This window comes from Haliaeetus albicilla, chromosome 9, assembly GCF_947461875.1.
Source record: "Haliaeetus albicilla chromosome 9, bHalAlb1.1, whole genome shotgun sequence".
Taxonomy (NCBI): domain Eukaryota; kingdom Metazoa; phylum Chordata; class Aves; order Accipitriformes; family Accipitridae; genus Haliaeetus; species Haliaeetus albicilla.
The window spans coordinates 26,221,968-26,237,177 of NC_091491.1; the positions used below are offsets into that span (position 1 = coordinate 26,221,968).

General features: G+C 36.7%; 1 protein-coding gene across 3 annotated transcripts in view; it reads left to right on the plus strand.

Moving 5' to 3' along the window:
• FBXO36 (F-box protein 36) overlaps positions 1–13,537 on the plus strand; it is a 32,254-nt gene extending 18,717 nt beyond the window's left edge. For 2 of the 3 annotated variants that reach the window (XM_069792195.1, XM_069792196.1), the window contains 3 exons: positions 1,719–1,827; positions 7,931–8,103; positions 12,061–13,537. In XM_069792195.1, the coding sequence (XP_069648296.1) occupies positions 1,719–1,827; positions 7,931–8,103; positions 12,061–12,252 (474 nt within the window). In that variant the 3' untranslated portion in view covers positions 12,253–13,537. The other variant, XM_069792197.1, reaches the window with a different exon arrangement.
• Positions 13,538–15,210: the final 1,673 nt, after the last annotated feature.

A 15,210-nucleotide genomic window follows, 5' to 3' on the forward strand; every position in this document is an offset into this window, starting at 1 on the left:
GATGACCTTATGCAGCTGAGGAGGATGTTTTTTTCTTTTATTCACATAATAAGGGTTATTTTACAGAGTATTGTGGATATGTCTGAGAGTTAATCGAAGCTATTTTGTATGTATGCTATCAGAAATTATTTAGTCATCCCGACTACCCCCTATAATGATATATTAGCCACAATAAACATCAAAATGATAAATTTTAGCTGTCTACATTTGACATTGAAATGTAGATGTTAAGCCTTTATTCAAACTTATTTACTGTTACTGTATGTGAGATATCAACAGGATACAAGCAAGACTTGAAAAATACAGAAGTGATTGGTGTGGGCCTGCCTTAGCAGATCGTCTGGAATCTGAGCTTTAATTTGAAATTGAGTTATGAAAGTGAATGCAACTCATTGGGAGTTACAAATACTTAATTCTTCTCAACTTTAAAATCTACATTTTGACACTGAAATACCAGAGAGATCTAAAGTTAAATTTCATGTTGAGAGATGTAAACCACTGTTGTCAGATATAAGAATTTTAATAGTAAATTTAACTCTGTGTTCTTCAGTCAGTATATGTGAGTAGTCTTCTGTTGCTTATTAACTCAAAGCTTGCTTTTAATTTTGCTTTTCTACACGCCAGTAGAAAAAATAAGACTCTATGGAGTGTATTCTTTATATATGTGAGTGTTTATAAATCTACACCTCAGTAATATTCTCATTTGTCAGTTTTATCGCTCTCTGTGTCAGGAATCCACCTATACATATAACAATGTAAAATCCTCACTTTTCTCAATGAAATGGAGGGAAATAAAACAGATTAATATTAGGAAGATTAAAAGATTTCTTTTTTTTTTTTTTTTTTAACCTTGCCCACAAGAACAACTGAATCCTACTTTTGGCTTGCTAACAACTTGTGTGAAGGAAGAGACCTGATTACGACTTTCCTCTCCTGTAAACTGAGCTGTGACAGCAACAAAACAAAAGTCAATATTAAAAGCTGACACACTATTCAAGCATATATGTAATGTTTTAAGAGAACTCTGGGAAAATTACTGATAGCTAGAGCCACTTGTTCTCCATCATTTCATAGCTACGTAATTTACTATTCATATTAATCTTTTGTCTCAGTTGCATGCTTTGTAATGCAGGCTTTCTTTTATTTTTCTGACTCTGAAAATGTGGGTTGAATGTGTACTTCTGGAGAGCCTCTTCCAGAGTTTTCAGACAGTCTACATGCTGAGCTTTGAACTGTCCTATTAGTTTTGATTTTAACAAAATGTTAAAATGACAGTTCAACTTCTAATACTGCCACTTTTGAATGCCTGAGCAGTTGAATGGGTATTTCTACTTAACCACATAATTTAATGCCTGATGAATTGTGTTTGTGACTAAATGAAGAACAAAAGGAGAATGTTTATAGTTTTGCAAGTTGAGATGTCATTAAATGTGTGTTAATTTCTACGAACAATTTGCACACGGGTTGAGAACGTTTTCTTTGTATGTAAAAACATTTCACAGTTGTCTAGGTGCATTATGGGATGTTTATTGTCCTTTGAAGCATATTGTAGGGCCGCTGGTAATACAACCATGGTCTGATCTCTTATGATAACTTTGTTTTGGGAATGTAGTAATATTTACACAACCAGAGTCCTGAATCTTAGCAATGTATTTATCTCATGGTAGTTGATATTAGTTACTTCTTCCTTTTTTCTTTTTCTTCTTGCACAATTGTAGGTAATTTTCAGGTGGTGGAAAATTTCACTTAGGAATGAATTTCATGAATCAAGACCTGGGGAAATTGAAGAATCCCAGGAGGATTTCTTGGATGATTCATCTCTTCATAGTAAGATGATCATAATAATTACAAATTTGCTGTGGCATATAATAGAATAATCTAGCAGTATTGATCTGTAGTAATTTTCATGAAAGATGTAATTTCTTTGGCTAACAGGCTTTTCTGTATGAATTTATTAATTAATGTATGAATACTGGAAAAACAAAAAGACATGACAGTAAATGTAAATATGGGATAAATCCCAGCAACATTGTCTTATAATGAAACTATCAATGACAGAGTTATTAGGAACAAAAATAGGCCAGAAAGTAGTATTTTTATTGCTAATAACTTAGTCCTTAAAATGGTCTGTGCCAGCACATTTGTTTTTGTGGCCATGTCATGAGCTACCTGGATTCCCAATCTTATTTAACATAAGTAACACCAAGTGCAACAGGTACTTGGGATTATACAAGTGCATTATGACTTTAGGAGCATACAGCCAGCAAAAGAAAGGCAGCGGAGACACCACTAAATAAATCGCAAAAGGTAGATTTATGGAGCTGTCTTCCAACCTGTTCCTGGTAGACCGGCCACTGAGAACATCTGAAATAATTATGCTTTTTTCCAAAGTTCCATGGGACTATGTGTCCCGAGTAGTTATTGCTCTGCATCTTCTTAGAATCTTGGTTCTCAGTAATTGATTAGTTTTAAGAGATGTCGTGTCACAAGATGTGGTTGATCATGGCTCAGAGGAAAGAGTTTCCTGAAAATACTAAGCCAAAGACACGTTAATTCAGCAACTGCAGCGAATAGCTGAGGTCTGAGCGATGACCTGGTCTGAAAATGGAGAACTTCATAACTGCACCTGCAGGGACTGAATTGAGGGACTGAGGCTTTTGTAGCCCAAGTGACTAGGTAGCACTCAAAACACCTCGCATTGGTGAGGTTTTGGTTTTTTTTACATAAGCCGATCTTGTATTCTGATTAGGTACAGACATAAAAAAAAAATAGTTACAGATGTGACTTCATATTTATCCTGTTTTTATAATGAACTTGGAAGATGTCATTTCCAAATGAAGTCCTGTTTTCCTCATCAACAGCTTTGGTAGACATCATCTTCTTTACAGCTAGGCAGAGGAGGTCACTTTACCAAGAAGTATATGAATCTCAGGTGGTAGGGGAGAGGGTTCTGGTGGGTTGACCCTGGCTGGAGGCTAGGTGCCCACCAAAGCCACTCTATCACTCCCCGCCTCAGCTGGACAGGGAAGAGAAAATACAACAAAGTGCTCATGGGTCAAGATAAGGACAGGGAGAGATCACTCAACCAATTGCTGTCACGGGCAAAACAGACTCGACTTGGGGAAAATTACCTTAGTTTATTGCCAGTCAACCAGATTACGGTAATGAGGAATAAAACCAAATCTTAAAACACCTTCCCCCCATGCCTTCTTCTTCCCAGGCACAGCTTCACTCCCGGATTCTCTACCTACCCCCCTGCAGCGGCACAGGGGGTTGGGGAATGGGGGTTGGGGTCAGTTCATCATACGTTGTCTCTGCCGCTTCATCCTCCTGAGGGGCAGGACTCATCACTCTTCCCCAGTTCCAGCATAGGGTCCCTCCCACGGGAGACAGTTCTCCACTAACTTCTCCAGTGTGGGTCCTTCCCACGGGCTGCAGTTCTTCACGAACTGCTCCAGCATATGGGTCCCTTCCACGGGGTGCAGTCCTTCAGGCACAGACTGCTCTGGCGTGGGTCCCCCATGGGGTCACAAGTCCTGCCAGCAAACCTGCTCCAGCGTGGGCTCCTCTCTCCACAGATCTGCAGGTCCTGCCAGGAGCCTGCTCCAGCGCGGGCTTCCCACGGGGTCACGGCCTCCTTTGGGCATCCCCCTGCTCCAGCGTGGGGTCCTCCCCGGGCTGCAGGTGGATATCTGCTCCACCGTGGACCTCCCTGGGCTGCAGGGGGACAGCCTGCCTCACCATGGTCTTCCCCACAGGTTGCAGGGGAATCTCTGCTCCGGCGCCTGGAGCATCTCCTCCCCCTCCTTCTTCACTGACCTGGGGGTCTGCAGGGTTGTTTGTCTTACATGTTCTCACTCCTCTCTCCGGTTGCAGTTTCTGTGCAACTTTTTTCCCTTCTTATCCCAGAGGCGCTACCACTATCGCTGACAGGCTTGCCCTTGGCCGGTGGTGTCTTGGAGCCGGCTGGCATTGGCTCTGTTGGACATAGGGGAAGCTTCTAGCAGCTTCTCACAGAAGCCACCCTTGTAACTCCCCTGCTACCGAAACCTTGCCACACAAACCCAATACAAGGGTAAAACTTTCCTCAAGACAATATACCTGTTTTCAAGAGTAAACTTGATTTTATCTTCATTTAGGGTCTGAAATAAGACCAACGTGTTTCCTATGCTTTGCTTATTAAAATCTACCACTTCCAACAGCACAATCAAGACATTTTTAGCCCTGGTGAGTTAATGTGGTCTGCATATCTATGTTTAGGTTTGTGTTTCTGATCCCCATTATAACTTTTGCAACTGACCAATTTCAAGTCAATTTGCTTGAAATAATACCACTTCCTTAGGCAGTTGGGTAGGGAGATTGCATGTGACTGCTGTTAGTGCTCCACTGATGGAAAAGCTGCACATTCTGAGCTCACGTGACTGGATATATACACAAACCATGGAAAAAGTTTCAGTAAGCACTCACAGTCCATAACAAAACAAATCTTTAATTTCAGTTAGTACTACTTGGTTTTGCTAGAATGGGAACGAATGTATCATGAACCAGCAGAAAATGGACTGCCTGTTGAACTTGGCTAGTGCTCAGGGAGTCTTTAAATATGCTACGCTTTTTTGCAGTAGGTGTTTATAATCACTCCATTAGTTTATGCAAATAGTTGCACCACATTTTAATTTTAAAAAATAGATTATCAATTTTTATAAACTTGAGCTTTCAAAGAAGTAGTCTTCTATACTTTGTTGCCAAGAATTACACAGAATTTATAGCTGAATTTTAGCATTAGGTTTCAGTGGTTTTATTTTTTAAAAAAATTAAAATTAAATTTTTATTTACCTCCTAAAAGTAGATTTGATATGTGTATATATATTGGTGAGGACTTTAGCTTGGGTTTTTTTTCTCATTGCTTATACTGTAAGATTTTCCTGTGGCATTTCGTATTAAAATAATGTCACAATAAAACATCTGTTTTACATTACCTGGATACAGTGATTCAAATAGTTAAATTATTGTTAACATGCAGTTTTATACTGTTATCCTGTGTAACCAGTAGGTTACAAATAAAACCTGGCTGCTTTTTCTTGAAAAGTGTTATTGGTGATTCAGATTCCTATGGGATAGGAAACCACATGGGGTTTTCCCTCTGGTTTTTAGTAAAATTTTAAAATAAAAGTATTTTGTTTTCAGAAAAATACTAACATAAATAGAAGTATTATGAATATAAATTACTATGTTTGTGAGAAGTTGTATTGTTATATTGATATTATTTCTGTCCATAGCTCTTGCTGTTCCACACAGTCAGATGTTTTTACACCTCCTTCTCACCTCCTGTTAAAAGGAGCTTTGCTGCTGTTCTCCTAACTATTACAGATTTTTTTTTCTATAATTCTCCACAAATATATATAATGGAATAGTATTCTCATTATCCTTACTGAACTTTTTGCCAAATGAGGGTTCAAATACAAGACTCCTCACCAGACCCATGGTAGTACATCCCTACCAGCAAAATGTTTATCTTTTGTTAAGTATTAGTATTTCCTGTTGTTATCTCCTAGTTCCCATTCCTAAGATTTTATCTGTTTACACATGGTTGGAGATTTTTAGAGAAAATTCGGTTGTTTGTTCGTGGTGTTTGGGTTTTTTTGTTTTGTTTTGTTTTAAAAAGGTGCTTAAATTATTTCTAATGGGCATAGGAAGAATAGTCGCCCTGCAAATGAAACATTTTGTCAGTATCCCATACAGGCATTTGAAGCATCCAACAGAAAACTGACAAAGTAAACATTTTATAATAAACATTAACATTTTAGTAAATTTATATTAACTATCATACAGCTGTAAACATCTGTGTTTGTTTTGAAATGTTTTCTTTTCTTTTTGGACAGTGAAGTAAGGTATCATTAGTTTCTTTTCATAATCTTGATAGAGCCAAGAGGGAAGAGCAAGATTTTGTATATGGCTAGATTTTCATTATGGTTTTGCAAAGATGGAAAATTAATTGATGATAGTGTAGGGCAAGAGAATAGAGGTCTATTCACATTTTTGGATGAGTGAACAAATAGTACAAGTCATCAAGTAGTAGCTAGCACTCATAGGATGAAAATCTCACAGAAAACCTGAAGTTTAAGATACTTTCACAGTTAGTTCATCATTAGCTGCAGATACATTTTATAAAGCAAGATAAATACAGCTAAATATATTTTAAAATAGCCAAACAAGGTCACATTATTTCTAGAAATAGATAATTTTAAAGAAAATATTAAGGAGCAGCAAATATTCATGTGGTAGCCTGTTTAATCATTCAACATGAAATAGATGCAGACTACAAGCATTATTATCATCATCCCTAGTATGCAAAGATTTGGATCATTCTTATGTATCGGCTTGAATTAGATCAGCCAGACAATTTTTAGTTGACTGTGTAGATCGTTTTTGTACTTGTATAAGGAATTTGAGGAAAATTGCAAACTATATAGAACTGAGATGCTTGGAAAGCAAAAAAGCAAATGAGAGCTACCAGCAAACTGTTGGTGCTTGCAGTTTGATGTAGCAACATAAAAGAAAGCTTGAACAGTATTGGACCATGTATGCAAAGACATGAAGGAAGATAAGGTGGTAGCTTCCTTCTACATCATTACCTCAGGAATATTTGGAACAAAAAGAGAGGAGAAAAGTCTTAACATCTTAACAGTGAAATCTTGTAATTTGGAAAGCTCTTTCAAATGTATTCACATAAGCTTGAGGCTTGTAACTAACCTTACAAAATATTTTGGAAGGAAAACTGCTGCATCAAAATTGGATGCACTTACTGGGTATAGTCAGTATAGTTTCAATTTCTATGATTCTGTTTTTCTTTCCTTTTATGACTAACATACATGAGAAGATAGACTCTGGTTGGTTAACAAAACAAAACAAAAAATCCCCAAAACAACAACAACAAAAAAAAAACCACTTCAGGTGCATTAGAATAATTTCATAATACAAAAAATAGTAATTCTGCTTTAAATTTAAATTTTGATCCCTGTGTCCCTGTATGAAAAGAAAAAACAAAAAGTCCTTACAAATCTGGATGACTGCATTCATGTCATCACTTCTTAGGAAACAACATGCAGCTCCAAAATTTACCACTGACCGTTCATTAGAAGTGTAGCAAGTTGAATTCAGGATCCTGTTTTATAATGAACTAGTATTTTTATTGAAGCAATTTGATAAAATAGATAAATGATCTGAAGAAACTGCGTTAAATTCAAAAGGCCAAGTTCCAAGTTGGACACTGAAACAGAAATAATGAATGTATGAATGCAGGGTGGGGAGTAGCTCATGAAGTAGCAGATCTATAGAAAAGAATTTGCCATTGTACTGGATCACAAAGTGAATGAGGCAAAAAATGTCATGTCACTGTAGAAGAAAACTGTCTTCAATTTCATTTTAATGCTTTAACTGTACCTACATAAGACAAGAAGAAGTACAGGGACTCTTAATATCACAACCATCATTATTTTCCTCAAAGCATACAACTGAAGTACTTTTTTCAGTTATTTTACTAACATCCTGAGTAAATAGCACAGTCTTTACATAAATAAATACATATGTGTGTGGAAAGGTGGACAAAATGGATCTGGACGAGTTTCAGTTCCTCAGCTGAGACAAGAGTTTGCTGTCTACTAAGCAATGTACAGTTTTTTTAACTAAAGCCTTGTTTTACTACATAGGCTTCCTGGATGACACTAGCAACTCTTGAGATGAATTGAAATACTATAAACTACTAATGTTCAATATAAGATATGTTATTTTCTCTAGAAAACATTTAAAAAATGTGAGCTGACTTTTCTGATTTTTTTTTTAAGATGTATCTGAATAATGTGGTATTATTGGGAAGAAACTTCAAGCTTTTACAAATCTTTTGTCTCTTGGGTTTTGGGTTTTTTTGTCACAGTTCAGATTGCTATAGTGTTTGGTGCCAAGGTTCTGGAACATGTCCTCAATCTGTGCCGAGGTAACTATGACTTCCTGGAACGGCTTCCTGTCCCATTGCTCCTGTACATCATTTCCTTTCTGGAGCTTGAAGATATTGCCAGGCTTTCTCAAGTTTCACGCAGATTTGAAATGGTAAGAAAAAAAAAATTCTATTTTAAAATTGTTAGCTTAGCTGTGCAGCATGTTTGTTTTGATTCATCTCATGTTTAATATAATCATCAATCTGTGTGCTTTACTTAAAGGTTGAGACAATAAATTAATCACCTGTATACAAACAACTGAATGGGTGCAATAGAAGCTAGATCTTGGAAAGGCTGTTAGAGAGACTGTGCTTATCCTGCAAACTTTTGTTGCATATAATAAACACAGTGATCCAGATAATTCCATTGGAACCCATGGTTGGGTGTTATGCACTGCTTCCAGGATTTACTATTTGAAATGTAAAACCTATTCTTTGCATTATGATTTGTATTATTGTAATGTCTAGAAACTTCAACCACACACCAGGATCCCCTTATGCTAGACTCATTAACACACAAAAAAGTCATTGTCTTTCCTAGGAAGCTTACATTTTAAGTCTTTGACAAAAGACAAGACACAAGGGAAGACATTTTTTTTCAAGATTTTTGTAGACCTTGCAGCAAGGAGCTGTAAGAAAAGGAGGAAGAGAAAGAGATGACATTATGCTTGCTTGCTAGGAAGCTCTTTCCAACTATCAGGAAACTATAGGAAATAGTATGAATATGTTGAATTGAAACTTTAAAGAGTGAGTAACAGCAGTTGCCACTATTAGCTGATTGGAGCTACGGGTAGCCTCTCAGTGCTGAATGAGGGGTAACAAGTAGGGAGGGATAGCCTGGAAGTCCCAGGAGAATGAGGGCCAATCTGTTGGTGCAAAAAGAGAAAAGTCATAGGATAACTTAGCTGTGTTGGAAAAGCATTTCAGAGGTCGTCTATTCCAACTTCCTGGTCTGTGCAGGGTCAGGTAACTGGAGGGATGGAAAGATGGTATGTTCAGAGCTGTGATCGAGGAACCTTATTTTTGTGGGTCTGAACGTGTCAAAATTACATTTTCTATCCCAGTCAGAGCCTGAGAAAAGGCTGCTGCAGTAACTCAAGTAGGGGGAGAAAAGGGCTTTACCTTATGAAAAATAGGAAGAGAAGCATATTAAAGAGAAAAATAACTTGATTCTTATCCCCAGGGGTGCTGTAGGAGCCTAGAATGAAGCCTGTCAAGTTGTGGGTTGTACAGTTACTGAAAACATAAGTAATGGTGAGACTTTAGGAGGAAGATAAAAACAGGTTTAGTCATCTTCAGTCTGATGTGACAGCTAGATACTCTCTGAAAGACTTCAGAGAGACAGGTTAACCTTTTAGTTTGCAGAACAGGACCTGTCTCTGGTACAGAGTACATCTCCATATTGCATCAGGATGAGATTACTCACAGGATTTGTATTATTTTGAGGCTACGTGGCCCAAGATTTCGAGATAAGTCCTGTAGAAGACTGCTGACAGTTCAAGAGCACATGGCTGTACTGCTGTTCCTATGGTGTGGCTACAAAGACATTATAGATGCTTTAGAGATAGAGAGCACAAGAAATAGGAGAAAACACAGGAGAAAATGGCAAGATAGCAAAATAGAGCATGCCATGAATTTAGAGATGAAGGGCAGATGGAGGTAGATAAGCTTGCTGAGTTCTGGGCTTTATTTCAGTTTGAAGATAAAACGGTTGATATTGTGACTGGGAAACAACCGGTAGAGGATGAGAGAATTAAAACAGCTAAAGGAGAGGAAGAGAATGGATAGAAGAGAGGTCAGGAAATTATTTATTAGTATATTTGGAATCCATCTGTCATTTGCAGACTGTGAGTGCAGTAGGATGAGATACTGTGGAGGGCAGTAAACTCTTCATTAGTTTAACACAAAGCCTTGGATATTCTGGAATCTAAGGAAATCCTAGAAAGAATTAAGTTACATAATAATAAAGATAAGATTTGGGCACAGTGAAATAACCTATTACAACTAGTAATGCCATGCTATCTTTTCTCATTTCAGCAGTATTTTTACAGAATTAAAAATTTGCCCCAATACTATGAGTTTTCATTTCCAGGCTAATTTCTGTGTAGGCTGGAACGCTGCTCTCTCTGGAATTATAAAATAGCATATTCAGGTTTTCAAATAGGAAAAAATAGAACAGTCTCTGCACTCAGGACTGAAAAGTAGAGTGTGAAAGGCTCTGTACATCCATCCCGTGCAATGCATCCTCGTAGGCTGAACTAAACAGGTATCTCCATTTGTTACCCAAAGCATGGCATTTCTCCAACTGTGTCGTTCTGAGCATAAATCCTGCTCTCCAGAGTATTCAGATGCTTTCAATATGTGTTTCAAAGTATTTTAGATTTTTGCTAGGTACTATTTTTAAGTATGGTAAAAGAAACTCCATCTCAAATGAAACAAAGTACCGAAGTCCTCCATCGTTCAAGCACTGTGTAGTTTTCCAAACACTTTTTGAGCAAGCTGCTAGATTGTGATGTCTCCCAGGACAAGCTCCGGATAGGATTCGTTTAGTTTATTTTGTACAAGGTCTTTAGATAGCCAAAATGGTCAAAATTAAACCGCAGAGAGAAAAATACTTTTTTCTGTGAGCTGAAGGGAGCTACTCCCGCCAGAGGGAGCCAGGCTCCCAAGGAAGCCCGCGGTGAGCGCCGGCTCCGCGCCGCTGGCCGGGCAGGGCTGCCCCGCCGGGCAGCTCTTGCCTCTGATTTACAGAAGGGAAGGTCTAATTGTTAGGACGCAATTCAGAAGCCATTGGCGCGGAAAGAAAACCACAATAATGACAGTGATTATCTCTTTTTCTTTCTGTATGTTGTTTGTGTGTTTTTTGTTAATGGAACACTGCATTTGGAAATACAGATAGATGATACAAAAAAACAGTCTCCACTATTTTTAACTTAATGGTCTCCATTTTTCATAGGAACAGCAGAATGGTGACAGACAGAGAGCAAGAGGAAATTTAAAGAAAATTTTTTAAATGCATATGTTTTCATTTCAGGACTTCCACAGCAATTTTGCCCCAATAATCCCTGCTTTTCCTTTGCTAAAATGCGCTAGCATGTTGTGTGTGCCTGCCTCACAATTCAAGAACAACAAAAATAGGACCACACATGCGCTGATACAGCTTTGCTGTAGTCAGTGAATTAAGTAGTTTAAGGTATCCAGCTACATCAGCAGTATGTAACAGAAGTTATACCAGGACTTTTGCTTTTCCATTTCTGTTACTACTTGTGACAGACATACCAGCCACTTGCGTTGGAGTCACCTAGTACAACTCCACTTAGGTCCCTGCAATTACACATTTAGAAAAGTGGAACATTTGGGGGAAGCATCAATGTTACTCTGCTCTGGTATAACTTACAATGGGTAGATAATATACAATGACACAGAGTATCTTCCTAATTCTTTTTTTGTGATGGTTCTGTCATCTAACAAATTACATCATTTCTTCTTCCTGTTTATAATATAATGTTTCTGCCCAATTCTGTTTATGGAGTCATTCTGAAAGAGGGAAGCATCTTCTGAGAAACAGGCTTAATCCTTACAGTGCTTCTGAAAGCTTCCTAAAATTGCATTTCTGATGAAGTCCAAAGGCAATTTGCTTCTTTTACTTAACTTGAAAACAGATTTGTATTTGTGATGTGATTTCTACATCCTGACAAGTTCTTTGGCATAATCTTATACAGCTTCATTGATTTCAGTGGGGCTGTATGAATTACGTACCAGGAGAGTATGTGGCATTACAGCTGCTTTTAGTGTGGCATAAAGGCCTTTGATATCATACCAAAAGAAGCTTCTCAAATTTTTCACAGAACATGCAATGTCTTGCATTGGCAACACAGGGCAAAACTTCCACTTACGTCATTGTGAGTTTTAACTAATACTGTGTCTTTCAAGACGGGTGGGCAGCTTGCACTGTAAGTGACCTTCACGCAAGGCATCTGTGTTGTCTAAACAGGTTTTGTGTAGTAAAATAATCAGCGATGAGTAAGCCAAATCATGATTTTAAAGACTCTGCTTTCTCTTACAACTAGATATGTAACAGTAATGCGCTATGGGAAAATATTGTGGAGAACTTGTGTGACACAATTACACCAGAAATGAAAGAACTTGCCCAGGAAATGGGCTGGAAACAATTCTTCTTCACAAACAGACTCCAGCTACAGCTGCAGCTCCGAAGGAGGAGGCAGAAACAAGATGCTCAAAACAAAAAAATAACTGACTAAAGATGCATTTTTCATTGAAGCAATTGTTCTAAGGTGTGCATTTGGTGTTTATCAGGTTGGACATACTGACTTCTTTACTAGGGAAAGCAGATTATTTTAAGGATTGAAAGAGGAAAAACAAAGTATGTCTTACTAGGAGCAACATATAAATAATGTTTAGTATGTTGAGCATCCTGAAATTGTATTATAGTCAGCATCATAACAGTTACTAGCAATAGAAAAGGTTGTGGCTTCTTTGTACTTCTTCATTCTGACTTCTCTATTTTGTATATATGCTGTACACAATCCATGTTTTATATCAGATGCTATGGCATTGTCATTATTGCCTTTATACAAAACCGTCTATCATTTCTTAATACAAAAATTGCTGATCAATGCTGAGGTTTTTACTGTCCATCATGATAAATCTGCAATGTTTATAGGCAAATAACATGTAGCTGGTTCCAGAGTTTGATGTGTGTTAAAATGTTTTGAAATTAATTATCTCAACTTGAAGCAAATAATAATTTTGCCACCAAGAAGAAACTTCTTTGGTGACTGAGGGTATAGATCAAACGATCATCCTCACCTTGAACAATCCATCAAAATCACTTTTGAGGCACTCTGCCAGAATGGTATATGGGCAAAATTTTTCCTTGGTGTTGCTGATGCAGGAACCTTTGAAAGTAACTGACTTCCATTGTTCAAGTTGCATATGTGATAAGAGACATTAGCTATATTACAAGACTGTAACAATGGTTACTTAAGAGGGTTGTAAGATGAAGGCAGTTGTTACTGACATGACTGACTTACTCCAACAATTAGCTTCAGTAATTAAGAGGCCACATATTACTACTCTGAAAATACATGTTGATTAATATATCATTTGTCATTGACTAGACTTAAGACCTGAGTATTAAAGAAAGACAGCGATTGCAGTATTGGGATATAATAGTGAAAAATTTGAAGAGTGTATTAGGTTTACAATTTTTTAATATGTGAAGCTTGAATTTTATAAATCGATTAAAAACTATGAATACAGGGTCCTTATATCATTGTTTCTTTATAAAGCAGTATTTTAATTCTTAAAAGATATTTGCTAATTTAGATTAAGAATATTTTGTTCTATACCAATATTGAAGCATTCGGTGATTGTAGATCTTTAGGTAGAAGAAACACTTAAGTATATTCTTTCCTCTTTGTGACTATTTCCTGTTAGGACAATGACAAATACAAATTTCATGATGTGCATAAAATACTGTATTCATAAAATTTCCATTCTGTGTAATAAAACACTATGAAATGTAATTTTGCTTTAGAGGGATGATTTTGAGAACTACAGTATGCGAGCAGAGCTACGAAACAACAGATCCTCTTTTCTCACTTTCTGTCAATTTACCACCAATTAATTTTTTCTTAGCGTGTGCTCTCATAACAGATTTAGGCAGTTTCAGATTAGGAAACTAGAACCCATGCTAGCCAATATGGACTGAGCGAATATTAATTTAAAATCCTAATTTAAGTCGACTTTGTCAGCCCACCTTCTGTTCTTGATCAACCATGTACCTGTCACTTCTGTTACGAGAAATAAGAACAATCATTTTGCAGGAGAATCTTCATTTTTAAGCTTAAAAAAATGAACTTAATTAGTAAATGAACAGAAAGTGGAATTTGGGGTAATATAAGTTTATTCCCATCATATGGCCTAGTAAGGACTTCTGTAGAAAGTTATATTGCAGATATTATAAGTGAACAACATATTATTCATTACAATAATATGCAAATAAAGTTGATTTTGACAAAAGACAAAGTGAAGATCCAAGTATAAAGGGTACATATCTTTCAAAAAGATAAAAAAGAAAATTGAGGGAAATCATCACTTCGATATTTATATATTTTACCAATAACTCAGTTAAAATAAACTAGCAGCAGCATTCACACCAAGAAGACATTAAACCTGTAACAGAAGAACTGATGTGAAAGTGTAATTTACATGAACATTTTCTCCAACAAAAAAAGCTGCTTGTAAGAAATTACTGACTGCGTGTTCACACCATGTGTTGCAGTTCACTGCCACCTCAGTTGTTTTAATATGAATTTTAAAGGCCATACGTAACTATCCTATATGAATGAACTGATTTTAATCCTAAAGTAGTTTGAGGTTTTCTTAAGGTTTTCTTTTTTAACTTGGCTCATTTCAGTGATCTATTTTAAAGTATGTCCTTGCCAATAGTTGTAGAAGTGTGGAACTAAGAAGCCAGTGAATTCCAATACAGAACAATACAAGTTGCAGTTCAGAACTTCTTTTTAACCAACCTTGCAGCTATAAAAAAGATCTGTATAATGATATAATGAACTGTTTTGCAATATTTGTACAATATAATTGAACAGTATCAATTGGTTTTAAAGAATTCAAGCAGCATGTATCAGTATTAAACTAAGAACCTGATTTGCCATGAAAAAACTTTCATAAGGCTAGCAGGAAAAAAAACTACAGTGACTTTTATTTGATAGGAAAATTAACATCAGACTCAACTCTCAAAGCTGAAAAAAGTATGTCTTGTACCACCATGCAAAACATTGATTACCAGGCTCTTAATGTTGTTTAAGAAAATTTATTTGAATATTTTAAATGGTCTTTAGCTCTTCCATGCTCTGGATTATCTAATTTTCTAGTGAATAAACATCTCAAATCTGACCAGTCTTAGACAGTTCATGGCATACATTATGAGCAGCAACATGACTGCTCATAATGTAAGCTGTTGTTATTAAATTAATTGTAACAAAATTTAGCATGCTGTAGTTCAGTTCTTTCTAAAACTGTAATTGGCCAATTTTGTCTAGCTCTGTTTCTTTGGTACTGTTTACTTGACAAACAAGTCCCATGGAAGGAGTCAATGGCAATGTTACGAACTTCTACAATACCTCTAATTAGGTAAGCAGCCAGAAACTTCAAACTGTTCCTGGAAACATTTTCCA